General features: G+C 45.1%; 1 protein-coding gene across 4 annotated transcripts in view; it reads left to right on the plus strand.

The window, feature by feature from the left end:
• Positions 1-27,428, plus strand: part of LOC135192867 (mothers against decapentaplegic homolog 2-like) — a 244,992-nt gene that overhangs the window by 21,677 nt on the left and 195,887 nt on the right. For all 4 annotated transcript variants that reach the window (XM_064176240.1, XM_064176239.1, XM_064176242.1 and 1 more), the window contains exon 2: positions 2,203-2,495. In XM_064176240.1, coding sequence (XP_064032310.1) covers positions 2,260-2,495 — 236 coding nt within the window. In that variant the 5' untranslated portion in view covers positions 2,203-2,259. The remainder of the gene's footprint in view (positions 1-2,202; positions 2,496-27,428) is intronic.

Consider the following 27,428-nt stretch of genomic DNA (forward strand, 5'->3'; position numbering starts at 1 on the left):
CTAAGTGTGCCTATCGTGTGAAAGCACTTAGTGCTTATTCCTGGTAAACTAAATTCCAGGTATATAAGCCCAAAGCATCAAGGCTTGCTATTATGCAGCAAAGCTGGCTTGGAACTTAGCAGACGTAATGCTGCAAAGCAAATAAGGCAAAAGCATGGCAGGATACAGCAGCAGAGAGCAATGAGGCAGAAGCATGTTGTGTTTGCCTGCTCATCTCCTCCTATCAATTCAGCCCAAGACTAAAGGCTCCTTGACCACAGAGCTTACCCAGTCAGAATGGCAGTTTGCTAAATTTAACCGTATTAGGTGAGCTAGGGCTTTTACCCTTTTAGGACAGAACACAAACAAGTGTATAAACAGGTGTGGGTACCCTGTTTACAAGAGAGAAGGAATTTCTAATAAATGCCTGAAATAACGCAGTTGCTTTGGGGCTTTTGTTTTAATACCTAAAACTAACTTAGTAGAAGCTGCAAAGCCAAGCTGTTTTTTCCTAAATTTCTGTCATTTATCTTTTATATTATTTGAAATGTAAATTGAAGTCAATGCTAAACATAGCATAAGTTTCAGCATCCCTTCTAATCTTTCATTTTATATAAGCATCATGATCAGGCTATCAAAATTGCAATTAGTTCTACTAAGGTATCTGTGAACTAGGATTATTTAAAAATATCCTTTAATAAATTCTGAAAGGACTTGATGATTTTAAGTACTGACAGAGAGTTGTAGTCAATGGGGCAAAGTCTAGTTGGAGGCCTGTATCTAGTGGAGTCCCTCAGGGATCTGTACTGGGACCAGTACTAGTCAATATATTCATCAGTGACCCGGATGAGAGAACAAAGCGCACTGTCAGCAAGTTTGCTGATGATGCCGAACTGGGTGGAGTGGCTGACACTCCAGAGGATTGTGCTGTCATTCAGTGAGACTTAAACAGGCTAGAGAGTTGGGCAGACAGAAATTTAATGAAGTTGAGCAAGGGCAAGTGTAGAGTCTTACACCTGAGAAACAACCCCATGGATCAGTATAGGTAGGGGACTGATTTGCTGGAGAGCAGTGAAGGGGAAAAGTACCTGGGGGTCCTAGTGGATGGAAGGTTGATCATGAGCTAGCAGTGTGCTTTGGTGGCTGTCTCAGTCCAGAAGGAGGAGAGAGACTTATTTCTCAGTTCAAGAAGGACAAGGAACTGCTTGAAAGAGTCCAGCACAGCCACAAAAATTATTAAGGGAGTGGAACATGTTCCTTATGAGGAGAGACTGAGGGAGCTGCGTGTCTTTAGTTTGGAGAGGAGGAGACTAAAAGATGACTTCATTAATGTTCATAAATATATAAAGGATGAGTGCCAGGAGGATGGAGTCAGGCTCTTCTTGGTGATGCCCAATAATGGGACAAGTGGCAATAGGTGGAAGCTGAGGCATAGGAAGTTCCATGTAAACATGAGAAAGAGTTTTTTCACTGTGAGGGTGCCAACACTGGAACAAGCTGCCCAGGGGGCTGTGGAGTCTCCCTCTCTGGAGATGTGTTTCTGTGTGATTTGGTGTAGGTGATCCTGCTCTGGCAGAGGGGTTTGACTAGATGATCTTTTGAGGTCCCTTCCAGCCCCTAACATTGTGTGATCTGTGGGCTATTGAACTCTAGATTGAAAGATGCAAATAAGTTTATTACCAAACTTATGAGTGAATTTCAAATCCATGTCCCAAATGGAACAAAAATTGGTAGCTATTTAAAACATGACCAAAAATGAGAAAAGGTTTGTGTAATGGCTGACAGTGGGAAGACATCTCTTAAGTTGTAATGATTAAATGATATTCCAAACACAATTTTGATTTCTAAGCTAATTTGGAGATTGGTAGAACTTGCATGCATGTGTGTGCAATTTGTTTATCACTTGTGTAAAACTTTAATAAAGGACTAAAACCAGCCAGCCTAGGTGCAAAGCTAGACTCAAGTTAACTTCTGTGTTTTTTTGGAGTTGGTTTTAACCAAGAAAGTCTTAAGGGGAAATAAATTGTCTAATCCAAAAGTAGAAGAGTCTGCAGCAAACTTGTGTTTTAACCTTGTTGGTGATGTACCTAAGCATGATGCAGACTACTTCTGAACTATTATCTGACTTGCTTTGGTATGGATTTGGTAATGAAGGGTCCTAAGCAAGGTACTTGTTTAACGTGAGACCTTGGTGCCAACATCTCTGTTTTGGTTTGGTTTTAGGGATCAGACGGGAATCTCTAATTTATTGCTTGCTGACTGTTCTGTCTGGTGAAAACCATGTCATCCATATTGCCATTCACTCCACCAGTTGTGAAGAGACTTCTAGGGTGGAAAAAATCATCTGGTGGCTCTGGAGGTGCTGGTGGTGGTGAGCAGAATGTTCAGGAGGAAAAGTGGTGTGAAAAAGCAGTGAAAAGCTTAGTTAAGAAGCTGAAGAAAACAGGACAGCTGGATGAACTTGAGAAAGCAATTACCACTCAGAATTGCAATACAAAATGTGTGACAATACCAAGGTAAGTGCTGTTGTTTGAAATTGTTACAACCACTTAAGAAATGACTACATGGATGTTTAGGCTATCCTGTGGACAAATTACTAAAATAGTCAGTTGCATGCTTTTAATTATTTTAATATTCTGCTTTGGTTTTATATAATGCTTGCTTACAACTGAATCATATACTTTGTAAAATCACAATTTCTACTAATATCTTTACATTTCAATTTTTACCGCTACATAGATTTTGTATGTATTCTAGTGGCACAATTCTTAGTTGGTAGCACTGCCTTATGCTTTTATTAATAACCCTATCTTTAATTGAAGTGGCATACTTGAACCTACATTTCTACTTGGGAAAAAAAAAAGAATGTTAATTTTTCCTTGGTCAACACTTCAGTCATTTAACCATTTTCAATTGTATTTGGTAGTTTCATTTACACTGTACAACCTTCATCTGTTCTTGCTTTTGCAGGGAAATTTTATTTTTGGAGGCAAATTGACCAGAGACTAGTTTATTGTAATTACTATTTGTTATTGGTTAATGAAAGTACTTTTCATTTAGTAACTTTGACTATTTCTAGAACTGCTTCCTGCCTTTTATATGTGTATACACTTAGGTGAACAGCTTGCCTTCTGTACCTTTGACATCATCAACTTAATTCATAGCAACTGCTGTGTGAGAGGTGAGGGTTATATATTAAGTATGCTGTCAATTCATGTATAGAAATCTCACTAAGGTACATGTGTGACTTAAGTATCAAATCATTTTACAGATATGTTTTTCTATGAAAAGGAGGATTTGGTGGCACAGGAATATTCTGGGCACTTAGCCTCTTGATGCTTAAAATCATTTTTACAGAAGAGAAACTGCATCTGGTTTATGACATTGCTTTCTATATTAGCACATTTATTCCAGCTGCTTTTAAACTTTTAATCATAGCACAAACCAGATTTGACTGGTGTCAGTAACGATTTCCATATATCAAATGTGTTACAGCTGTTACGTGGTAATGGTTTTAGCACTGTCATATAGATTGGACACAACTTCATGGGAAAATCATGAGTATGTTCTGAATGAATTACTACATTAATTCTGTTCTCTCTCTTCTATTCACTTTTTTCTAATGCTGTCACCACCTTCTATTTTTTTTCCCTAAAGCAGTCTTAAAATTCTCAGTTTCCCTTCTGCTTTCTTCCTTTTTGCCAGCTGTAAAACAATCAGAAATAAAATTAGAGCTTTCTTGCATGTGTGTATCAATAGACAAAAATTGGAACCTGTAGGGATATGTAATTTCTTGACATAAGATTGCTCTGCATTTAGCAAGTCTTTACTGTGAAAAAGATTAAATGTGTAATTGGAAGAGGCTTTGCATGGCAGAGATGAAATATACCATACACATTTTATATCAAGTGAAATCTCTGTATCTAACTTTTAGAGCTCTTAGACTTCCTAGAGCTCTACTGCAGGGATATCAGGACAGTAAATACTAATTCAGAATAAGAGTTGTCTACATTTAATTTTGAAGATGATGTTTGAAGATAGAAACAGTATGTTTAATATATCATTGTTTTCGTAGTCTACTTTGACTATGTCCTGCTTGCATTGTTTTTTTGTGTTAAAGTAGATATCAGTAAATAATTCTTTATACGGAATATAACAGAATTTCACATTCTGTTTTAGCCACCATGTTGTGACTGGCAGTTCTTGCTGGGCTGTAATGTACTGTATTCATCAATGATTCAGGCAGCTGTAAAAAGGACTGAGTCTAAGTTTTGCTTTTCTGCCGGCGTTGCACCCCCAGAGTAACAATTGTGACACCAGTGTGGTTAGATAATTGTTCTCCAGTAATCTTCTTATTGCTGTGATGCAGTGACTTGTATGCCAACTTGGAAGAGGCATGCATAGCTAACTTAGTTAAGATTGGTACTTGTAGAAGGCACAGATAGGCTTAAGGATATGTGTGAGGTACAGATAGGTTAAACTTATATAAACAACTTGTAGGGTCAGCCTCCTGCGGCCAGCAGACCCTGCCTCCTGCAGCTGCAGGTGGGGGGCTGTTATCACCACCTTAGTTCCTGCCTCCGGGATGGACTCAAGAACACTTTGCAGCACAGGTTGCTCATGTTTATCAATTCATGTCCTTCTGTTAGCAAGAAATCCATCCACAATTCCCCCTTTTTCTTTTTGAGCAACCCAGGCTTGATCTGCAATTTTACACAGGCTCTGTTCAACACAGGAGTAAATAATACAGCTACAAATCAATAGTACTAAAACCAGAAAGAGAATGAACCTGTTAGAGCTTTGCTAGTAGCATTAGTTTAGCAAGCCAACAACCCAAGCTTTATCTAACAACCCCAAAAGCTTTTCCTGCTGCTACCTCTGGTGCTAAGCAAGCAACAGTAAGTAATTTGTTCAAAAGACCAAAAGACTGAGATGATCATCACAGTCACAGGAGAATTCATGTACACCATGTTCTCATTGGGCTCTGTGTGGTAATCGATGTTGTAGAATCGTAGATGTATCTAGTTGTCCAATATTCTTTCTCAGACTCCTATTGTTCTGGATTCGCTCTATAATTTTCAGGATCTTGATATTTTCACCACACTCCTTTGCTATGACCTCCATCTGTTGTCTATTGTGCTTAAGAGCTACTAATTTCTGAATATGATATGAAAGATATGCCTTATGTGTTGCTTTTAGGCTTTCTATTATGCCTAATTCCCACAGTTCCTCTATTTGTTTTAAAAATGAAGGCAGTGTTTCTCATCTTTTTGCATGGCCCTTTGCAAAAAGATAACAAGCACAGCGCCATCTTTGCCAATAAGTGGGTTTTGCCCCTATAACAGAGGCTGAACTGATCTCTATTTTGCAGTTGCCCATTCATTAAAACAGAATTGCTGGAAGCTCATGAAAATACCCAAATTTGTTAAGCATGATCAAAACCTATGACTTATGCACACACAACCATTATCTCAAGTATTCCTTTGAAGTTCTTGCCACAATATCTGCTATCTGAGAAAGATTTCTGCTCACTGACCAAGCAGGCTGATCATAACAAGCTGGTATCCATCAAAAGCCTGTGAACATGAATGAACAAACACAGAAACAGATACAAAAACAGATAAAAACACATTGATTCCCTAGGCTAACAAATTCATTTGCCTTGTCTAGGGTGAATCTCTCTGTATGATGTGACTAGAGAAATTTCAAATTTTTCTTATCTCCCTCTTACTTTCCTCTCTGTCCTTTCTCTCTCTCTCTTTCTCCCCTCTTTTTTTTTGTGTATGTGTTTTTTTTTATCATCCTTATCCTATAGTGCTATCTAGATATACAGAAAAACCTAAGAAAAAATATTCTACAATATCCCTATATCCTGCGGCCAAATCCCACGGGGGATGCCACTCCCATGAGGTCCCAAGTAGCGCTGGTACGGCTAAGCAGACCCGCTGCCTCTGTCTTGCCCCTTCGCTTTCCCAGCCCCCCATCCTTTACGGCTGTTAGCTTTCCATTACTGTCCCCGTTGTCCCTCAGGGCTTTTCTCACCACATCTTAGTCAACATAAAAATCAGACTTTTGCACAGCAAATATAACTGTTGAAGTACATCTCTCACAGAGAGAAAAAGTTTTGGAGAAGCTCTTTTGACTATTTTCTGATGGCTGTCTCTTTCCTCTCCCTTATCAGATCTTTCCTGTCACATACTTCAGCATGAGACTTATAGCTTCACCAGATACAGCCTTCTGATGTTTACCATAAAAAACTTTTCCTGTTTCTGCCAGACCTCCATTGTTTTCAGGCCATGGCCAGAAAGAGCTTTGTCATGCTGTTTAAGAAGCTCTTTCGTAAGTTGGTAAATGTCTCTCAGACACTTGGAGGGTGGAAGGCGAAGGTAAAAAAAAGCAAGAGCTGAGCGATTTAACAAGGCTTTGTGTGCCATTGATGTGGACACCTTTGCTTGGAGAAGCTTACACATGCAAATAGCCTAGCTCTCTGAAGCAACACAGACTTTTGCACAGACCCACTGCTTTCCCCAATGCAGCCCACTCCTGCCCCTCCCAACCCCATAAGCACAGGAGACGCTGAAGAAGCATGTCAGAAGTCTGACAGATCCCCGTCCCGAGCTGGACTCAGCCCTCTAACTTCTGGAGTCTGTCAGGAAGCTCTATCAGCTGTGTGTCTCTTCTGCAGGGTGTGACCTCTTGGGGGGTGAGCTACGAGATGTGGGGGATGGTAAGAGTGGATCTGGGACTGCTTTCCTGGAGCTCTTGTTGCTGGAGAAGGGGGCGGTGTCCGGTTCCCTGTGTGTGATCGCTTCTGCTTCCTCTTTTCCTCTGCTGTTCTTCCCTCTGTCTCTGTTGTTTTTTCCTTTTGGGAGTGAAGAATCTCCATCCTTTATTGGACGCTGTTGGTGGGAGCATGGGGACTGCATTTTCAGATGTCAAACTGGACCCCTTCAATTGCATGTAAAAGTTGCTTTAGGAGAATCCATGGGCGGATGGGTGTTGTTGTCGGCTACTGGCAGGTCATTAGCAGCATTCAGTAAATCAGTCGTTCCGAAACACTTTTCAAACTGAGAAGGCTCTTTGCCGCCTTTGCAGGCTGAGCGCTTACTGGTGGTGGTGCCATTACTGGTAATTTCACCTGGAAAAGCAGGAGTAGCAACGAGCGTGTGCGAGGCAGCCATAGTGACCTGTTGCTCAGCTTTCATCTCCATTAATGTATTTAATACATCTCGCCAGGTGGAACCGAGCTTTTGAGCGATTTTAGTCTTTACAGTCAGTAATAACTGCGTCCCACAGTGGATCTCCCACTTTTATTCAGCTCTCTGGGCTAAAAATCATATGGATTTGCTACTCTTTAGCCCATTTGATCAGCTCACAGAGCTTTTTAATATCTGGTGTAATCCCTCTCACAGAGAGTATGCTTGCCAATAGACATAGTGCTGCATCCACCACAGCCTTACCTGCTTCTATGGAGTACCCGGCTGTGATGGTTTGGGTGTTCCCCGCTCCCCCACACTTTAGGAAATCACCCAGACTAGACTCAGCTGGCTCTGGAAATATGAATGAAGCTTATATTTACATCAGTACAATATACAAGCAGATACTTATAGTATATACAGTTATATACAGAAATAGACAAGGTAAAAGGTGATACAGAAACACAACTCCCCTCCCAGAAACCTGAGTCCCCAGGAGGAGCTCTCAACTACCCCTGCACATTCCCCCTACCCCTCTCAACCTTACCCCAGTCCCAAGGAAGAATTGAGGCTTGGCCAGAGGGTAAGAAGCAAAGTGGATTAGGCCAAATGGAAGGTGAGGTTAGGGAGTAAGATGTTGCTCAGCCAGCAGCCCAAGCAAGAGTGAGAGAAAATGGCGAGAGTGTTACCTAATGTTTTCATTTCTTCTTCCCAAACTCCTCAGCGAGATGGTGAGGGAAGTAGACATCGCCATTGTTTTCCTTTGACAGCCTATGATCTAGTTCTTCTCACCAAAACATACCAGCTAGCTTCAAACGAGCACAATCCACCCCTGTCTACTTCACTCAGAGTATTGCTGAGAACTACCTGGTTTAATCTAAACCAATATTTACACCATTAAATATCACAAGTTCAGTTCACACTTCATTCCGACTACCTCAGATATAGGTGATTCAGAAGCTCAGAACAGTTTGTCTCCTCACAGATGAGATGAGAACAGGGATTTCCAGGTGACGTTGGGTTCGTGCTCACATACTGTAGATTCTCTCATGGATTCTTTCATTGGACACCGATGGTACCTAGAACATAAAACTCCTAACAGCTTGTATTATTCACTTTGAATGTAAACTCTCTCAGCTAAAGTTAGATTTCTCTGTGGAATACACTGGATTTCACCATTCTCCTGCATTACCCAGCAGGTATGACCAGGACCTTCAGCAAACACCCAGTTAAACTTATTTCAGCCTGCAACTTAGTTAACTCTTGAGATCCACCAGTGATTCCAAAAATATATAAGGATTCTGTCCCTTTGCAATTTGATGGCAACAAAGTACATTGAGCACCTGTGTCAACTAAAGCCCTGTATTTCCAAAGTTTTGAACTGCCAGGCCACCTAATGAATACATTCCAATAGATTCGGTTCTCTCCACTATCCCTTTCCTCCTCCTGGCTCGAGGCAGGGCACCCCTAATGCTGAATATGGCATGTGGGGTGTATGCAGTGATTGGTGGTGTTGTGAGAGAAATTGCAATTGTTGGAATAATTGCAGTTGCTCTGGGGAGCTGAAGAAATGACAGCTACTTTCCTGGCATTGCTGCCTCTGTTTCTGCCACTCTGCAGTTCCCTGACTCTCTTTGAAAGAGCTGAAGTAGGTTGACCATCCCATTTGTTCATGTTCTCACTGAATTTGTCATGCAGAATTATGCACAGTGACGCACGTGATTGATGTCTGGGTGGAATTTGTCTCCTCCTGGGCTGGAATTGCCTTGCAGGAGGTGGGCGTCTGTTCCTGATGGCAGAAACATGCACCCATTCAGATGATGCAGGAATGGTATCCTTTACCAGATTGGAAACTGAGATTTTAAGATCTTTCATGCCATTCCTAAAGCCATTCTCTATGCTATTCTTAATGCCATTCTCAATGCTATCTTTCATCTGTGTACCCAAAGTTTTTATGGCAGAGATTATAGCAGAATGTGACAATCTATCCTCTATCTGCCTGAGCTGGTCAGTGAATTCACCAATAGTGATAGACTTTCCATTATCACTCCTTGATAGAAACTTACTGGCCAAGATGTTAGCATAGGATGAAGGAGCAAGCTTAATAAGCTTCTTCATGAGACCTGTTCCAAGAGGAATGTCATCAGGCTCATGTGTGCCATGATCTCCATAAAGCACTCCCTTCACAGCAATTTCCTTCAGAGGCTTAATTCCCTGCTCAATCGTGTTCCAAGTTTTGGCAGCCCATGGCAGATCAGTATGACCAGGACCTTTAGCAGACACCACCCCTCGGACAGGTTTCCCTTCGCCCGAAGGAGAAAATACCCAAACAGTTTTCCCTGACTGATTCTTTTCACGTACAACAGGAACGTTATCACTGTCTGCTGTTTGGACCAAATCTGATTGTGCAGATCCTGTTCTGTTGACTGAATCTCTGCTATTTGCCAGCCAGGTAGCTTGTGCTAAATGTTTGTCCCAGTTTTTCAGAGTTCCACCCCCCATGGCTTTTAGGGTGGTTTTCAGCAAACCTTTGTAGCGCTCAATCTTCCCTGAAGCTGGAGCACAGTAGGGTATATGATAGATCCATTCAATACCGTGCTCTTTAGCCCAGTTTTTCACAAGATTGTTCTTGAAATGAGTGCCATTGTCTGACTAAATTCTCTCTGGAGTTCCATATCTCCACATGATCTGTCTCTCCAAACCAAGAATGGTGTTACGTGCAGTAGCATGTGGAACTGGATAGGTTTCCAGCCATCCGGTGCTGGCCTCTACCATCGACAGCACATACTGCTTGCCAGATTGAGGTAAAGTGATGTAGTCAATCTGCCAGGCTTCACCATACTTGTACTTAGATCATCTCTCACCATACCATAAGGGCTTGATTCGCTTAGCCTGCTTAATAGCAGCAGAAATGTCACAGTCACGGATGACTTGGGTAATAGCGTCCATGGACAAGTCAATTGACCTGTCGCGTGCCCATCGGTATGTTGCATATCTGCCTTGATGTCCGGATGAATCATGGGCCCACCGAGCTAAGAACAGTTCACCTTGGTGTTTCTAAACAAGATGAAGATCAGCATTTGTATCAACTTGAGAAATCTTAGCGGCTTGGTCTGCCTGCTGGTTGTGTTGGTGTTCTTCTGTGGCTCTGCTCTTAGGCATGTGTGCGTCTACATGCCGCACCTTCACTGGAATTCTCTCCAGCCGTGCATCAATGTCCTGCCATAGATCAGCACACCAAATAGGCTTTCCTTTCCTCTGCCAACCATTCTTCTTCCAGTCCTTTAGCCAACCCCATAGAGCATTGGCTACCATCCATGAGTCGGTGTAGAGTTAAAGGATAGACCAATTTTCACGTTCAGCCACATCAAGAGCAAGCTGGACAGCTTTTACCTCAGCGTATTGGCTGGATTCTCATTCTCCATCTCTCGCGTCGGTAACTCTCCTGGTAGGACTCCAGACTGCTGACTTCCATCTTTGCTTGTCCCAGCTAGATGGCAGGAACCATGTGTGAACAAAGCATAGTTCTTTTCCTGATCAGAGAGATCAGTGCCGGTGGAGCGCTTGGGAAAAATGACTCTTTGTTCGCCAATATGGTTAGATGGTCATAATCCACTTTATTTCTGTGATATAGTTACTTATATGCATTCTAGAAAGAGGCATGCTCCACCAAGAGTGGTTACAATCAGAGGGTACAGGCTTACTTGTAAGGCATAGATAGGTCAATATACCATAACAACCTGAGGGTCAGCCTCTGGGGCTGGCTAGAGTCTGCCCACCTGCACTGCACCCCCTGTAGCTGCATGTGGGGGGAAGCCACCCTATGCCTGCTATCTAACTCCCAGGATGGACTCAAGGTCGCTCCCAGCACGTGTTGCTCATGTTTATCATTTCTGTGTCCTCTGCTAACAAGAATTTCTCCAATATATCCCTCTCTTTCTTTTGAGCAACCTGGGCTGATATTTCAACTTCCATAAGCTGTTCAACACAGTGGTAAATGATACAGCTACAAATCAATAGTACTAAAACCAGAAAGAGAATATACCTTTTAGATCTTTCATCAGTAGCATTAGTCTGGCAAGCTAACAACACAAGCTTAGCTAACAATCCCAAAAAGCTATTTCTGCGAGCGACAGCAAGTAGTTCGTTCAAAAACCCAAAAGTCCAGACGAATATCACAGTCACAGGAGAGTGCAGGTGTGCTAAATCTTCGCTGGCTCTGTGTAGCAATCGACTTGTAGATTTGCAGATCATTCAGCTGTCAAGCATTCTCCTCAGACTCCTATAGTTCTGGATTCACTCTGTAGTTCTCAGAAATCTGAATGTTCTCATCAGACTCCTTGGCTATGAGCTGCGTCTGACTATTGTGCTTAAGAACTACAAACCTCTAAATACAATGCAAAGATATGCCCTAGATATTGCTTTCAGGCTACTCTATTGGGCCTTTTCCCACAGTTCTTCATTTGCTTTTAGAATTTAGGGCAACGTTTTTTGTCTTTTGCAGGGCCCTTGCAAGAGACAAAAGCCACATTGCCATCTTGTGCCAATTTGAGTGGGCTTTGGCCTTACAACAGGTGCTAAACTGAATCTATTCCATTAAACCACAATCACTGAAAACTCGCGAAAATACCCAAACTCGTTTGCTGTGATCCAAACCTTATGATCCATACACACACAATTATCATGTCAGTACTCCTTTCAAGTCCTTTCCACAATTCTGCCATCTCAGCAAGACTTCTGCTCACTTTAGGAAAAAACAGGTTGGTCATAATCAGGCTGGTCTTCATCAAGGCCTGTGAAGATAAATGATAAAACACAAGCAAATACAAGAATAAATTGTCCCGGGTTTGGGCTGATCCCTCCCCCGGGAAGAAAATTCACAACACAAACCCCCCTACTTTTTTGAAAGTCAGGGAAAGATGAAATTGTATTTTCTTATAATATAACAATGTAAAGAGAAATAATAACTAGAGAAGGAAGGAAGGAAAAAAAAGAAAAACAATACAATAACCTTAAGAGAGATGGGGAGGGGGTCAAGCGGCCACAACAACCCCATGCAGAGATACAGGCTGGGGTCGGAGTGGCTGGAGAGCAGCCAGACAGAGAGGGATCTGGGGGTACTGATTGATACCCGCCTGAACATGAGCCAGCAGTGTGCCCAGGTGGCCAAGAGAGCCAGTGGCATCCTGGCCTGCATCAGGAGTGGTGTGGTCAGCAGGAGCAGGGAGGTCATTCTGCCCCTGTACTCTGCACTGGTCAGACCACACCTCGAGTACTGCGTTCAGTTCTGGGCCCCCCAGTTTAGGAAGGACACTGAGATGCTTGAGCGTGTCCAGAGAAGGGCGACGAGGCTGGTGAGAGGCCTCGAGCACAAGCCCTACGAGGAGAGGCTTAGGGAGCTGGGGTTGTTTAGCCTGGAGAAGAGGAGGCTCAGGGGTGACCTTATTGCTGTCTACAACTACCTGAAGGGTGGTTGTGGCCAGGAGGAGGTTGCTCTCTTCTCTCAGGTGGCCAGCTCCAGAACAAGAGGACACAGCCTCAGGCTGCGCCAGGGGAAATTTCGGCTCGAGGTGAGGAGAAAGTTCTTCACTGAGAGAGTCATTAGGCACTGGAATGGGCTGCCTGGGGAGGTGGTGGAGTCGTCGTCCCTGGGGCAGTTCAAGGCAAGGTTGGATGTGGCACTTGGTGCCATGGTCTAGCCTTGGGCACTGTGGTAAAGGGTTGGACTTGATGATCTGTGAGGTCTCTTCCAACCTTGGTGATACTGTGATACTGTGATACTGTGAAGCAGCAGAAGCAGTAGTAGCCAAAACAGCAGCCGGGGAAGATAGGCGAAGCTGCATCAGCAGAAGCCAGCGGGTGAAGGGGGAGAACAAGCTGTGCTTCTAGACATTAAGTTCTTGATGCTCCAATGAAATTATATTAATTTATCTATTGTTGCCACTTATGTGGCCTATCCCTGGAATGTTCATCTCTCCCCTATGTCTGAGCTAGAGGATCAGCTGAAACGGCCACAATCCACCCCTTTAATATAATTTACCATTGCAGCATCAAGTCATTCTATGTAACTAGGAATAACATCAGTATCGTAGATGGTCATTTTTCAGGCTTCAAGCATCTTTCTTCAATTTTTGGTCATTCATCTTCTTATTTCCGTCTGTCTCAGGCGTTGGCTAGCTCAATTTTTTTTTTAATTTTTTTTTTCAATGAGTAGAACAGAGCAGGACTCTTGGCACTCTCAGGGCTCATGCTCATGGATAGCGGGCTCTTCATGGCTTTCCTTGGACACCACAATCATCTGCAAAAGAACTCATAACAACATATCTACATTCTTTCTGCCAATGTCAGATTCTTTTGTGGCACACATTGTATTTTACCGTTTTTCTGCATAACCCAATATGTATGACCAGGTCCTTTAGCAGAAACCACCCCTCGGACAGGTGTAGCCTCCCCTGAAGGGGAGAATACCCAAACAGACTTGCCTAACAAATTCTTTTCACGAATGACAGGAACCCTGTCACCTTCTACCTTTTGTAAGACCTCTGAATGAGCTGGGCCAGCTCGGTTGGTGGAACCTCTACTATTCACTGCCCAAGTGGCTTGGGCTAGATGTTTCTCCCAGTTCTTTAAGGTTCCTCCCCCCATTGCCTTTAAAGTTGTTTTCAACAAGCCATTGTAACGTTCAATTTTGCCTGAGGCGGGTGCATAGTAGGGGATGTGATAGACCCACTCAATGCCGTGCTCTTTGGCCCAAGATTTTATGAGATTGTTTTTAAAGTGGGTACCATTATCTGATTCAATTCTTTCTGGAGTGCCATGTCGCCACAGGATTTGTCTTTCCAAGCCCAAAATGGTGTTACGTGCAGTGGCACGGGAAACTGGATAGGTTTCCAGCCATCCGGTGCTTGCTTCCACCATGGTCAGCACATATTGCTTTCCAGTCCGAGAACGAGGTAGAGTGATGTAATCAATCTGCCACGCTTCACCGTATTTGTACTTTGCCCATCGCTCACCATACCACAAGGGCTTCAGACGCTTGGCTTGTTTAATAGTAGCACAAATATCACAGTCATGTATAACTTGTGTTATAGCGTCCATGGAGATGTTGATTGCTCTGTCCCGTGCCCATTGGTAGGTAGCATCTCTGCCTTGATGTCCTGAGGAATCATGGGCCCACCGGGCTAAGAACAGTTCACCTCGGTGTTCCCAATCTAAATCCAAATCACAATTTACATCGGTCTGAAACACCTTGGCAGCTAGATCTGCCTGATGGTTGTGCTGATGTTCCTCAGTAGCTTTACTTTTGGGCATGTGAGCGTCTATGTGTCGTACTCTTACAGGGATTTTCTCTAGACGGGTAGCAATGTCCTGCCATAAGTCAGCAGCCCAAATTGGCATTCCTTTCCGTTGCCAATTATTTCTTTTCCAGTCCTTTAGCCAACTGGGATAGGGAGGTTTTAAATTCCTCCTTGAGTTGTTTCATGCTATCTTTAATCTCTTCAGTCATAGTATTTATGGCTGACACCATAGCATTAACCATAAGGCTATCCTCCATTTGCCTCATTTGATCAGCGAATTCACCCACAGTCATAGAAGTTGTTGCATCGTCTTTCCCCACCATCTTACTTGCCAATGTATGGGCATAACTAGAGGGGGCAAGGTGAATAAGTTTCTTTAGGAGAGCTCGGCTCATTGGTATCTCCTCAGGGTTCTCTGTTGTATAATCTCCATAGATTAGCTCTCTTATGGCCATCTCTCGCAAGCACTGAACCCCCTGTTCAATTGTATTCCAGTGTAAGGGTCTCCAGGGTAAATCATCCCTGTTAGGGTACCGCAGTACCACAGCTGTCAATACGCGTGACCAGAGGTTAGAGTTGCCACCGAGATGTCCTAAGTGTTTATCTATGCCACTGTCTCTCGAGAAAACTCCCAACTGCCTTACTGTCGGAGGGTTTATTTTTATGGTGTCCATGCCTCCATGCCAGCATCTGTTCAGCCAACTCATCAGCAGTTCTCGCTCTTTCCGGGCATAGTCTTGCCTAATATGCCTGACCTCCTTCCTTGGCAACGGGGCTCCCTCCTCATCATCACTATCGTCACTATCATCCGTCTCCTGAATATGTTTTTCCTTTGCTTTTGCCTTTCCACTCCTTGTGCCCACAAGGGTACTGGCCTTCACACCAGCCGATGTACCTTCTCCTGGATCCTCTTCCTTTTGTTCACCCTGCTCTGGTTTATCCCCATTGTCATCTGAGCTATCTCGACCCCCAGGGCTAGCTGCCATTTTTCTCCTCGTTTTAACCGGGGCAAGGGAGACCTTATCTAAGGCAAACTCTGTCTTACTCTGGGAGGTGGTTTTCACTGAATCATCTGAGTTTTGTTTGTCTGCCTGGCTCTGTTCCACACGCGGTAGTGGGGCTGAGGCTGAGGCAGAAGGACCCTTCCCCACAGCAGCAACAGCAGCCGGCTCAGCAGAGGCAAACGGGGCTAAGGCAGGAGCAGCGGCATTAGCAGGCTCGATGGTGTTAGTGGGTTCGCCTTCCGAGGACCTCGCCGCCTCCCCTGGGACCGCTTCCAGTCCCCTGGTTGCAGGCGAAAGAATCTTTGCCTCAGCAGCCTCTCTGCTGGCAGAGGCTCTGGTGTCAGCGACCCTCCTACAGATCAAAACGTTCGAGCCGCATTTTCCACAAACCAGTTCCTCAACTTTATCTGTCCGAGGAACTTTGCCATAGCCCACACCGTCTGCAGCCAGATCTGCCGCCGCCGCAGCAGCCCTTTGTGACTGCACTTCTGCAGGGGTTCCATTGCCTCTACCTTTACTTTCCTCCGTTCTATTAGGTACGAATGGGAACCAGATTGTTTCCTGCCTCCATGCTTCAGGGTCAGTGGGGTACGGGCCATGTCCAACAATCTTTTCTCCTCTCAAAGGCTCCGAGGCAGGACGTTTCACTGCTCTGCGAGCAGTCCGTCTGCCCGGTGCCGTGGCCCTCCCTCCCCCGCTTCGGTTGCAGACTGTTTCTTTAACCCTTAGCTCCCTACTATTGCCTCCGGAGAAGGTAAAAACCTCACTTACAGCCTGTTTATTCCTGCATTTCTCTCGTCTCCACACTGTAACCAGACCTACAATAGCAGCCAAAAACATCAAGTTCACACATATTAGGCATGCTACTGGGTAGCTCATCTCTTCCAAATAACTCCTAGTCTCTGACACCAATGTCACATACGGCACACCCTCAACGACATTCCTAAACCCTAAAACATTCCTAACAACATCTCCAACCTTCCTTAGCACAGCTTTTACCGAGTCCCAGACCATCTTAGCAAAGAATGAACACACCTGGTAGTGCACCATAGCTGTAAAACACTGCTGAACCGACAGAGTCAGAATTGAGGCAATAATAGGCCAGAATATATCAAACAACTTCATTTTTCCCTGATGTTCTTATTCTGATTATCAATCAACAGGGGGAAAGGAAAAAAAAACAAAACAACAAGCCAAGATCGTGCCCCACGTTAAGGCGCCAAAAAGAGTCCTGGTTTGGGCTGATCTCTCCCCCAGGAAGAAAATTCACAACACAAACCCCCCTACTTTTTTGAAAGTCAGGGAAAGATGAAATTGTATTTTCTTATAATATAAGTATAACAATGTAAAGAGAAATAATAACTAGAGAAGGAAGGAAGGAAAAAAAAGAAAAACAATACAATAACCTTAAGAGAGATGGGGAGGGGGTCAAGCGGCGGCGAAGCAGCAGAAGCAGCAGTAGCCAAAACAGCAGCCGGGGAAGATAGGCGAAGCTGCATCAGCAGAAGCCAGCGGGTGAAGGGGGAGAACAAGCTGTGCTTCTAGACATTAAGTTCTTGATGCTCCAATGAAATTATATTAATTTATCTATTGTTGCCACTTATGTGGCCTATCCCTGGAATGTTCATCTCTCCCCTATGTCTGAGCTAGAGGATCAGCTCAAACGGCCACATAAATGCAGTCATATTCATTGCCTAGGCTAACAGATCCATTGGCCTAGTCTGTATAATGTCATTACAGAAATTTTGAAGAAAGAAAAATTTCTTCTGCTATCCTGCTTTCCTCTAAACCCATTTTCTCCCTTTTTTTTTTCCTTAATGATGCCCTCATATACCCAAGAAAAAACATCCCATAATATCCTTATATCCTAAATTCCCAAAATTGTCATATTGCAAACCCTTAGCCTTAACATATCTTACTCTAAAAATTTATCAGCTGAAGGAATTTCAAGAAAAGCAAAGAAACTTCAAGAAGATAATAATACCATGGTATTCTCAGAGAAAGAAAAAATCAGAATTGTCACAAAGCTCATTCCGTTGTAATTAGCAGCTGCTTCAGTAAACTTCTATACTCCAAAATATGGTACCATCAAAAAAGGCCTTCAAAAATAGTCCTGTCTTTATCTGTTTGAACATATTTATTGGGGGAAGGAGCTGACTGGCATTAGCCTACAAGCTCTATCATTCCCTGTCCTAGTCCAGAATCTGGTTAGTGACTTGTAATGTGGATTTCAGTGCCCATGCTCTTGCTGAGAGAGGCAATGCATCTGAGTTCTAGTAATAAGTGTGCTAGTCTGTCCTGTTTGGTGCTTTCTGTGTCTGTATGAATTTCCACCCATTGTCAGTGGCACTGGCGTTTCTGCTATTGCCTAGCAATCTCCCTCTCTTTCTTTTGACGCTGATCTAGGGTGCAAAAGTTGTTGCTGCCTGGTCTGTAGAAGGAATTAATCAGTAAGGTGACAGGTGAATACCCCAGTCAGGAACTATTAGCTATCATTTTGAGTGCAACTGTTGTTGTCAGGTGGCTAAAAAGATGCACCTGTGTGTGTCCATGCCTGTAACAGGGGCAAAAATGGTTCTAAGTCTTCATGGTTATTCTTATTATCTTTTCCATAAACTTTTTGATATCTGCATTGTACTCAAGTCCGTGTGTAAGTCAACCTCCTGGGGTCTGACTCTGGCCTCAGTAATTTTCCAGCTCAAAACAGTTCCAAGGCTCTGCTGCTTCCAGCAGAAAAAAAAGTCTGTAAAGAGAGATAACAGATGGATGAAGGAAGCGGGGGGGGGGGGAATGGGGCCCTGCGGGCCTCTCCACAGCCGGAGTGGGGGGGGAGGAGGACCAACCCCAGCTGTTTCAGCTCAGCCACCATGTTGTTTTGTCCTTCCGTCCCGCACACTCCCTATTCATGTCCTTAGTAGGAGGTCTACCCTAAAAACTTTTAAACTGCTGTCTGTAAGTCAACTTTTTGAGGTCTGATTGTGGCCTCAGTAATATTCCAACCTAAATAATTCTAAGGACTCTGCTGCCGTATCTTTTCTAGGGCGACAATCAGACCACTTATTTTGCAGACTGTCTCAATTGTTTCCAAGTCTGCAGGCACAAACGGCCGTGAACAACAGAAAATAATGTCCTTATAGTGATAGGCAATTTTACATGCCCAATTTTTGTAAGGGTTGTGATGCACTTGCAACGAACAATTGGCAGGGGGTTGGTGAGTTCTTCATTCCTTGCAGCAAAACTGTCCACTCATAGCGGCTCGCCGGTTCAGCTTCACTCACAGATGGTATTGTTTGGCGAGGGAGATAGTGAAGAAGCAGTGGTAAGAATTTTCGTGACTTGTCCATTCTGCAAGGTGACACTTACTGCTGTTGCCAAGTCAACCCCGAGGCTCCCGCTGGCGGCTGGGTAGTGGGTGTCCAGGTACCATTCGCCTCGTCCTGCGCTACAGCTATTGTCGTCTGTGCGTGGCTGCTCGTGCTTGCTTTGACCTTTCCCGAGCGGCAGACTGCTGTGGCATGGCCAGGAGACTGGCAATGGTCGCACCACACTGAGGCCGAACAGCGCTGCGTTGTGTGACCCAGCTGGCCGCAGCGATAACAGCCCACAGGTGTTGGGCAGTTCTCATGCTGTTTTGCTGAAACAAGAAGGACCTTTTTGTCAAGCGCAGTCTCGACCGCCTGTCCCACCGCTTGGGTTAACTCTATTGCCGTAGCTTGATTAGATGCATGCACGGTGTCTGCCACAAGAGCGTACTGCTCGCGACCCTGGGCACGAGCCACCCGTTCTAACATGTCTTCTACCAATGCCCCTGTGGGCAATGTGGCTAAAATACCCCTGGTCTTGGGATGAGCATTTTCAAATGCCATGCTCACCCCGGTTATCACAGGGAAGGCTGTGGACTGCACAGGGTGCCACTCTCCCTCGAACAGGGCATTTTTAATGACACCAGACCACTTCATATTATGCTGAGACGCTTTTTCCCGAATCTCAGCGTCCGGCTCCTGGATCTCCCGGAGGCACTCAGCCAGCGGCGGGGCGGGCATCCGGGATGACCGCCCGGATCGTGCTGCATGCTCTTTTTCAACTCTGCCACTGAGTTGGCAATCTTCCCGGTCATACCCTTGACTGGAGCGGCACGACTAAGTCCGAAAAACCGAGCTACCGAGCTCTCTTTCTCAACCGCAGGCAGTGACAGGGCGCTTGGGTCAGGGGCAGAGGCGGAAGCTGGAACTGCGCATGCGTCAGAACTGCCGGCAACAACCGGCGCGGACAGAAGCTTTCATTTCTAGTAACGCATGGAGCACATCCCGCCAGGTGGGACCTAGCTTTTGAGCCCTCTTAGAGTCTTTTCCATTGTTAATAACCACGTCCCACAGTGTGTCTCCAACCTCACACCATGCTTCCGGTTTAAAAATCACGGGAGGTTCACTCATATGACCCTGCGCATGCGCCCAGGCCAGGAGCTTCTTAATGTCCGACGAGACCCCTCTCTTAGAGAGAATGCGCACTAGCAGAGACTGTGCCGCATCAGATTCCATGTTGGGCTTACCTGTACACTTGAGGAATTCACCCACGATGTGCATATCCGGCTATCACCTCCGTCCTGAGGTGACGCCCCCCAGTCCAGCGGCAATGGTGACGATAGTTTTTTCGATACGAAAAACATCCGCAGGATGATCGGCCCATTGTTGGCCAACCCTCCGGCCTCTTGAACGCAGTCCTTCCCGCCGCTGGCCTGCCTCGGTCTTAGCCGAATGCCTGATACACTGTTCAGTCGCCATTTGCCGGTGGAGCACTTGGGAAAAATGACTCTTTGTTCACCAATATGGTTAGATGGTCATAATCCGCTTTATTTCTGTGATACAGTGGCATATATGCATTCTAGCAAGAGGCGTGCTTCACCAAGATTGGTTACAATCAGAGAGTACAGGGTTACTTGTAAGGCATGGATAGGTCAATATACCATAACAATCTGAGGGTCAGCCTCTGGGGCTGGCTAGACTCTGCCCACCTGCAGCTGCATGTGAGGGAAGCCACCCTATGCCTGCTATGTAACTCCCAGGATGGACACAAGGTCTTCCCAGCACGGGTTGCTCATGTTTATCATTTCTGTGTCCTCAGCTAGCAAGAATTTGTCCAACAGGTCACCATCGGGAGGAGCTTCTTCAGCACATGTTATTTTCTCCTATGGAGATTTGGTACAGTCTGTGCCTTCTGGCCAATTGGTGATCAGCTCCACCAGACCAGGTCGATCAAGATTCCCCATTCGTGCTCATTGGGTTATCAAAGCCATCCGTTTAGACCAGGTTGCATCTGTGGCATGATGCAGTGATGAACCTTTGCCTTTGAGTATCCAGTTTAGAACTGGCAACCTAGGACCTAAAAGCAATTGTGACTCAGTCCCAATCACTTCAGAAGCTGCTTTCACTCCTTCATAGGCTGCTTGTATCTCTTTCTCTGTTGGAGTGTAATTTGCCTCTGAACCTCTGTAGCTACGAGCCCAGAGACCAAGTGGACGACCACATGTCTCATTTGGAGGTCTCTGCCAAAGGCTCCAAGTTGGACCATTGACACTGGCAGCCGTGTACAGAATGTTCTTAATGTCCGGACCAGATTGCACAGGTCCCAAGCCCACTGCATGGACTACTTCTCACTTGACCTGATCAAATGCTGCTGGTTGTTCAGGTCCCCACTCAAAATTGTTTCTCTTATGAGTCACATCATGCAAAGGTTTGACAATTGACTGAATCCAGGAATGTGCAGTCTCCAAAATCCCACTGCACCCAAGAAAGATAGAGTGCCTGTGGCAGTTTGAGCTGATTTTCTAACTCAGACATAGGGGAGAGATGAACACTCCAGGGATAGGCCATATAATGGCAACAATAGATAAATTAATATAATTTCATTGGAGCATCAAGTGCTTAATGTCTAGAAGCCCAGCTTTTTCTCCCCTTCTTCTGCTGCTTCAGCTGCGCCTGCCTATCTTCCCCGGCTGCTGTTTTGGCTGCTGCTGCTTCTGCTGCTTCGCTGCCGCTTGACCCCTCCCCCATCTCCCTTAAGGTTATTGTTGTTTTTTTTTCTTTCCTTTTGTAATTGTTATCTCTCTTTACATTGTTATACTATAAGAAATACAATTTCATTTTTCTCTGATTTTCAAAGAAAATCTGTGTTGTGGTGAGGGGGGGAGGGATATGCCCTAACCCGGGACATTAATTTTGGTGCCCAATGTGGGGCACGACCTTGGTTTGCTTTTATTTCTTTTGACTGATAATCAGAATAAGGACGTCAGGGAAAAATGAATTTGTTTGATATATTCTGGCCTATTATTGCCTCAGTTCTGACTTTATCAGTTCAGCAGTGTTTTACAACTATGGTGCACTACCAGGTGTGTTCATTCTTTGCTAAGATGGTCTGGGACTCGGTAAAAGCTGTGCTAAGGAAGGTTGGAGATGTTGTTAGGAATGTTTTAGGGTTTAGGAATGTCGTAGAGGGTGTGCCGTATGTTACACTGCTGTCAGAGGCTAGGAGTTATTTGGAAGAGCTGAGTTACCCAGTAGCCTGCCTAATATGTGTGAACTTGATGTTTTTGGCTGCTATTGTAGGTCTGGTTGTAGTTTGGAGACGAGAGAGATGCAGGAACAAACAGGCTATTAGGAAAGTTTTTATCTTTTCCGGAGACAATAGCAGGGAGCTAAGGGTTAAAGAAACAGTCTGCGACTGAAGCGGGGGAGGGAAGGCCACGGCACTGGGCACACGGACTGCTCGCAGAGCAGCGAAACGTCCTGCCTCGGAACCTTTGAGAGGAGGAAAAATTGTTGGACGTGGCCCGTACCCCACTGACCCTGAAGCATGGAGGCAGGAAACAATCTGGTTCCCATTCGTACCGAATAGAACAGAGGAAAGTAAAGGTAGAGGCGATGCAACCCCTGCAGAAGTGCAGTCACAAAGGCCTGCGGGGGCGGTGCCGGATCTGGCAGCAGACGGTGTGGGCTATGGCAAAGTCCCTCAGACAGATAAAGTTGAGGAACTGGTTTGTGGAAAATGTGGCTCGAACGTTTTGATCTGTAGGAGGGTCGCTGACACCGCCAGTAGAGTGGCTGCTGAGGCAAAGGTTCTTTCGCCTGCAACCAGGGGACTGGAAGCGGTCCCGGGGGATGCGGCGGGGTCCTCGGAGGGCAAGCCCACTAACGCCATGGAGCCTGCTAATTCCACTGCTCCTGCCTTAGCCCCGCTTGTCTCTGCTGAACCGGCTGCTGTTGCTGCTGTGGGGAAGGGTCCTTCTGCCTCAGTCTCAGCTCCACTACCACGTGAGGAACAGAGCAAACAATCAAAATTCAGATGATTCAATGAAAGGCACCTCCCAGAGTAAGACACAGTTTACTTTAGATAAGGTCTCCCTTGTTCCAATTAAAACAAGGGGTAAAATGGTAGCTAGCCTTGGGGGTCGAGATAGTTCAGATGACGATGGGGATAAACTAGAGCAGGGTAACCCTTTTGCTGTGTTTGAGGAGCTTCAGAAGTCTGCTCAACTCATGAAGCAAAGGGATGAGGATCCACGAGAAGGTACATCGGCTGGTGTGAAGGCTAGTACCCTTGTGGGCATGAAACAACTCAAGGAGGAATGTAAAACCTCCATATCCCAGTTGGCAAAGGACAGTGAACTTTTTTCTTCACTATCAGAGTGGGTACATGTCTCGGCCATCAAAGATAGGCGTCCTCCTAGAAGACCAATTCAACCTAACTCACTATAAAATAGACAACAGTCACGTGGGTCTCTTTGGGCAATCTTACGTGACCAGTTTGGTGAAAACATGGATAAATGGGATGGAAAACCCACCTCACTCCTCCTAAAAAGAGTGAGAGAGTTGCAGAGTGAGAAGACTAAAAGAGTAGTTGCCTCAGTTTCCCCACATGACTCAGTTCTGGCAATGATTCAACTTATACCATTAAACACTGTGCTAATTCCACTTGTAATGGCCAACATTAGGGGGGCCGGCCTCTTACCAGGCAGAGGCCAGGGACCAGGAAGATAATAGGATATACTGGAATGTTTATGTTAAATGGCCTGGTACCTTGAAAATTCAGAAATACAGGGCTCTAGTGGACACGGGTGCACAATGTACATTGATGCCTTCAAACTGTAAAGGAAAGGAGTCTATTACTATTTCTGGAATCACAGGAGGCTCTCAAGAATTGACAAGGTTAGAGGCAGAGATGAGTTTGACTGGGAGTGATTGGCGAAGGCATGCCATTTTAACGGGTCCAAATGCACCTTGCATCTTGGGAATTGACTTTCTGAGAGAAGGGCGCTTTAAAGATCCCAAGGGTTTTAAATGGACCTTTGGAATAGCAACTGTAGAAGCTGTTGGAGATAGACTGAAGTTGTCTACTAGGCCTGAGTTCTCAGATGAGTCTGCAGTTGTTGGGCAGAATAATGTACAGGATGTGAAGTTCCCAGTTGCCACTCAAATTGTACACCACAGGCAATATAGAACAAACTGTGACTCTTTGGTGCCCATACATGATCTGATTCGTCGTCTGGAGCGCCAGGACGTCATTAAAAAAAAACATTCTCCTTTCAACAGTCCCATATGGCCTGTGCAAAAGGCAAATGGAGAATGGCAACTGACAGTTGATTTCTGCGGCCTAAATGAAGTGACTCCGCCCATGAGTTCTGCTGTTCCAGACATGTTAGAACTCCAGTATGAGCTGGAATCCAAGGAAGCCAAATGGTATGCAACCATAGATGTTGCTAATGCTTTTTTTCCATTCCGACAGCAGAGGAATGCAAGCCTCAATTTGCTTTCACTTGGAGGAGGATTCAGTATACATTTAACCGTTTGCCCCGGGGGTGGAAGCACAGCTCAACGATCTGTCATGCAGTGATCCATGATGCATTGGAGAAAGGTGGAGCTCCAGAGCATCTGCAGTTCATTGATGACATCATTGTCTGGGGGAATACAGCAGAAGAAGTTTTTGAGAAAGGTAGCAAAATAATTGACATTCTGCTGAAGACAGGTTTTGCCATAAAGCGATACAAGGTGAAAGGACCCACTAGAGAAATTCAGTTCCTGGGAATTCGTTGGAAAGATGGTTGCCACCGCATTGCAATGGGTGTGATAAATAAAGTTTCTGCTATGGCAAATCCCACAAATAAGAAGGACACATTGTCTTTCTTGGGAACAGTTGGATTTTGGAGGCTGCACACAGCTTGTTCTTCCCCTTCTTCTGCTGGCTTCTGCTGCTTCAGCTGCACCTGCCTATCTTCCCTGGCTGCTGTTTTGGCGGCTGCTGCTGCTTCTGCTGCTTCGCCACCGCTTGTCCCCCCCCCCATCTCCTTTATGGTTATTGTATTGTTGTTTTTTTCTTTCCTTTTGTAGTTGTTATCTCTCTTTACATTGTTATACTTATAAGAAATACAATTTCATTTTTCTCTGACTTTCAAAGAAAATCTGTGTTGTGGTGAGTTTATTTCTCCCCAGGGCAGGGATCTGCCCTAACCCAGGTCAGTGCCCTTCTTATTTGTGGGAACTGCTATCGTGGAGAATTTATTGATCACATCCTGTGGAATGTGACAGCGACCATCCTGCCACCGCACTCCAAGAAATTCAATTTCTCTGGCAGGTCCTTTTACCTTGTCTCCTTTAGTGGCAAAACCTGCTTGCAGCAGAATGTCAATGATTTTGTTACCTTTCCTGAAGAATTCCTCAGCAGTTTGGCCCTAGACAACGATGTCGTCAATGAATTGTATGTGCTCTGGAGCTTTACCTTTTTCCAGTGCATTGTGAATGACTGAGTGACAGATCGTTGAGCTGTGCTTCCACCCGTGAAGCAAGCGATTGAACTGGTATTGGATTCCTCTCCAGGTGAATGCAAACTGAGGCCTGCACTCCTTTGCTATGGGAATAGAGAAGAAAGCATTAGCAATGTCTATGGTAGCATACCATTTAGCCTCCTTCGATTCCAACTTGCACTGGAGTTCCAGCATGGCTGGCACAGCTGCGCTCATGGGTGGAGTCACCTTGTGGAGGGCATGAAAATCAACTGTCTGCCTCCTGTCTCCATTAGGCTTATGCACAGGCCAGATGGGACTGTTGAAAGGTGAATGAGCTTTCTCGATGACAGCCTGACTCTCCCGTTGATGAATCAGCTGATGAATGGGCAACAAAGAGTCACAGTTAGTTCTGTACTGCCTATGGTGAAGCGTAGCAGTTGGTACTTCCAGATCCTCTATGTCATGATGTCCCACAACTGCAGATTCATCAGAAAGTTCAGGTCTAATGGACAATTTCAATTTACCATCCTCAGTCTCTACAGATGCTATTCCAAAAGCCCATTTGTGATCCTTAGGATCTTTGAAACAGCCTTGTCTCAAAAAGTCAATTCCCAGAATGCAAGGCGCATCAGGACCAGTTACAATTGTATGTTTCTTCCACTCTTTACCAGTTAAACTGATCTCAGCCTGCAACTTAGTTAACTCTTGAGATCCACCAGTGATTCCAAACATAGATATAGACTCTGTGCCTTTGCAATTGGACGACAGTAAAATACACTGAGCACCTGTGTCAACTACAGCCCTGTATTTCCGAACTTTTGAACTGCCAGGCCACCTAATGAATACATTATATATACAAGCATATATATATTGGGCAGTGACTGGCTGGAGAGCAGTCCTGAGGAGAGGGACTTGGGGGTGCTGGTGGACGAGAAGCTCAACATGAGCCAGCAGTGTGCACTTGCAGCCCGGAGGGCCAACCAGATCCTGGACTGCATCAGGAGAAGTGTGGCCAGCAGGTTGAGGGAGGTGATTCTCCCCCTCTACTCCGCTTTGGTGAGACCCAACCTGGAGTACTGCATCCAGTTCTGGAGCCCCCATTACAAGAAGGATGAGGACGTGCTGGAGCATGTCCAGAGAAGGGCCACTGGGCTGATCAGAGGACTGGAGCACTTCTCCTACGAGGACAGACTGAAAGAGTTGGGGCTGTTCAATCTGGAGAAGATGAGGCTTTTAGGTGACCTTATTGTGGCCATCCAGTGTCTGAAGGGGGTCTACAAAAAAGCTGGGGAAGGACTTTTCAGGATATCAGGGAGTGACAGGACTAGGGGGAATGGAGCAAAGCTGGAGATGGGTCAGTTCAGGCTGGATGTGAGGAGAAAGTTCTTCAGCATGAGAGTGGTGAGATCCTGAAATGGGTTGCCAAGGGAGACTGTTTAGGGTTCCCTCCTCCGGAGGTGTTTAAGGCCAGGCTGGATGGGGCTCTGGCCAGCCTGATCTATGGTAGGGTGTCCTTGCCCATGGCAGGGGGGTTGGAACTAGATGATCCTTGTGGTCCATTCCAACCTTGACTGATTTTATGATATACACAAATATATACAGTTATACACAAATTTAAAGTAACACAGAAACACAGTATCCCTCCCAGAAACAATCAGAATCCCCCGGAGAGCTCCCAACCCAAATCCCCTTCCCCCTCCATCTTCCCTTCAGAAATAACCAGATCAACCCATGTATATCTCAAAATGATAAGTCTGGAGATCTGAGGCAAGATGTCAATAAAAGACGACAAGGAGGTTAGGGGGAAGAGGGCTTAGGTGGATTAGAGAGTTAATGGCAGAGTCAGCCACAGAGAGGTGAGCAGTGTGTGTGTATGTGTGTGAAGTGTCCGTATCATCTATGTTTTGACTAGTTGTGTTTCTCAGAAGAGTGGTGATAGAGGTTACAGTTAATTTTTTTTCTTTCTTCTCATAGCTAAGGATTTATCTCAGTAAAATATTCAAATTGACTTCAAACCAGCACAATCCACCCGCTCTATCTCACTAAGTGTTCTGCTGAGAATTATCCATCTAATCTAAAACAATATTAACAATAATGAATACTACAAGTTCAGTTCACACTTCATTCCAGCTATCTTGGATGTAGGTGATTCAAAAGCTCAGAAAACAGCAAACAG

This window comes from Pogoniulus pusillus, chromosome W, assembly GCF_015220805.1.
Source record: "Pogoniulus pusillus isolate bPogPus1 chromosome W, bPogPus1.pri, whole genome shotgun sequence".
Classification (NCBI taxonomy): domain Eukaryota; kingdom Metazoa; phylum Chordata; class Aves; order Piciformes; family Lybiidae; genus Pogoniulus; species Pogoniulus pusillus.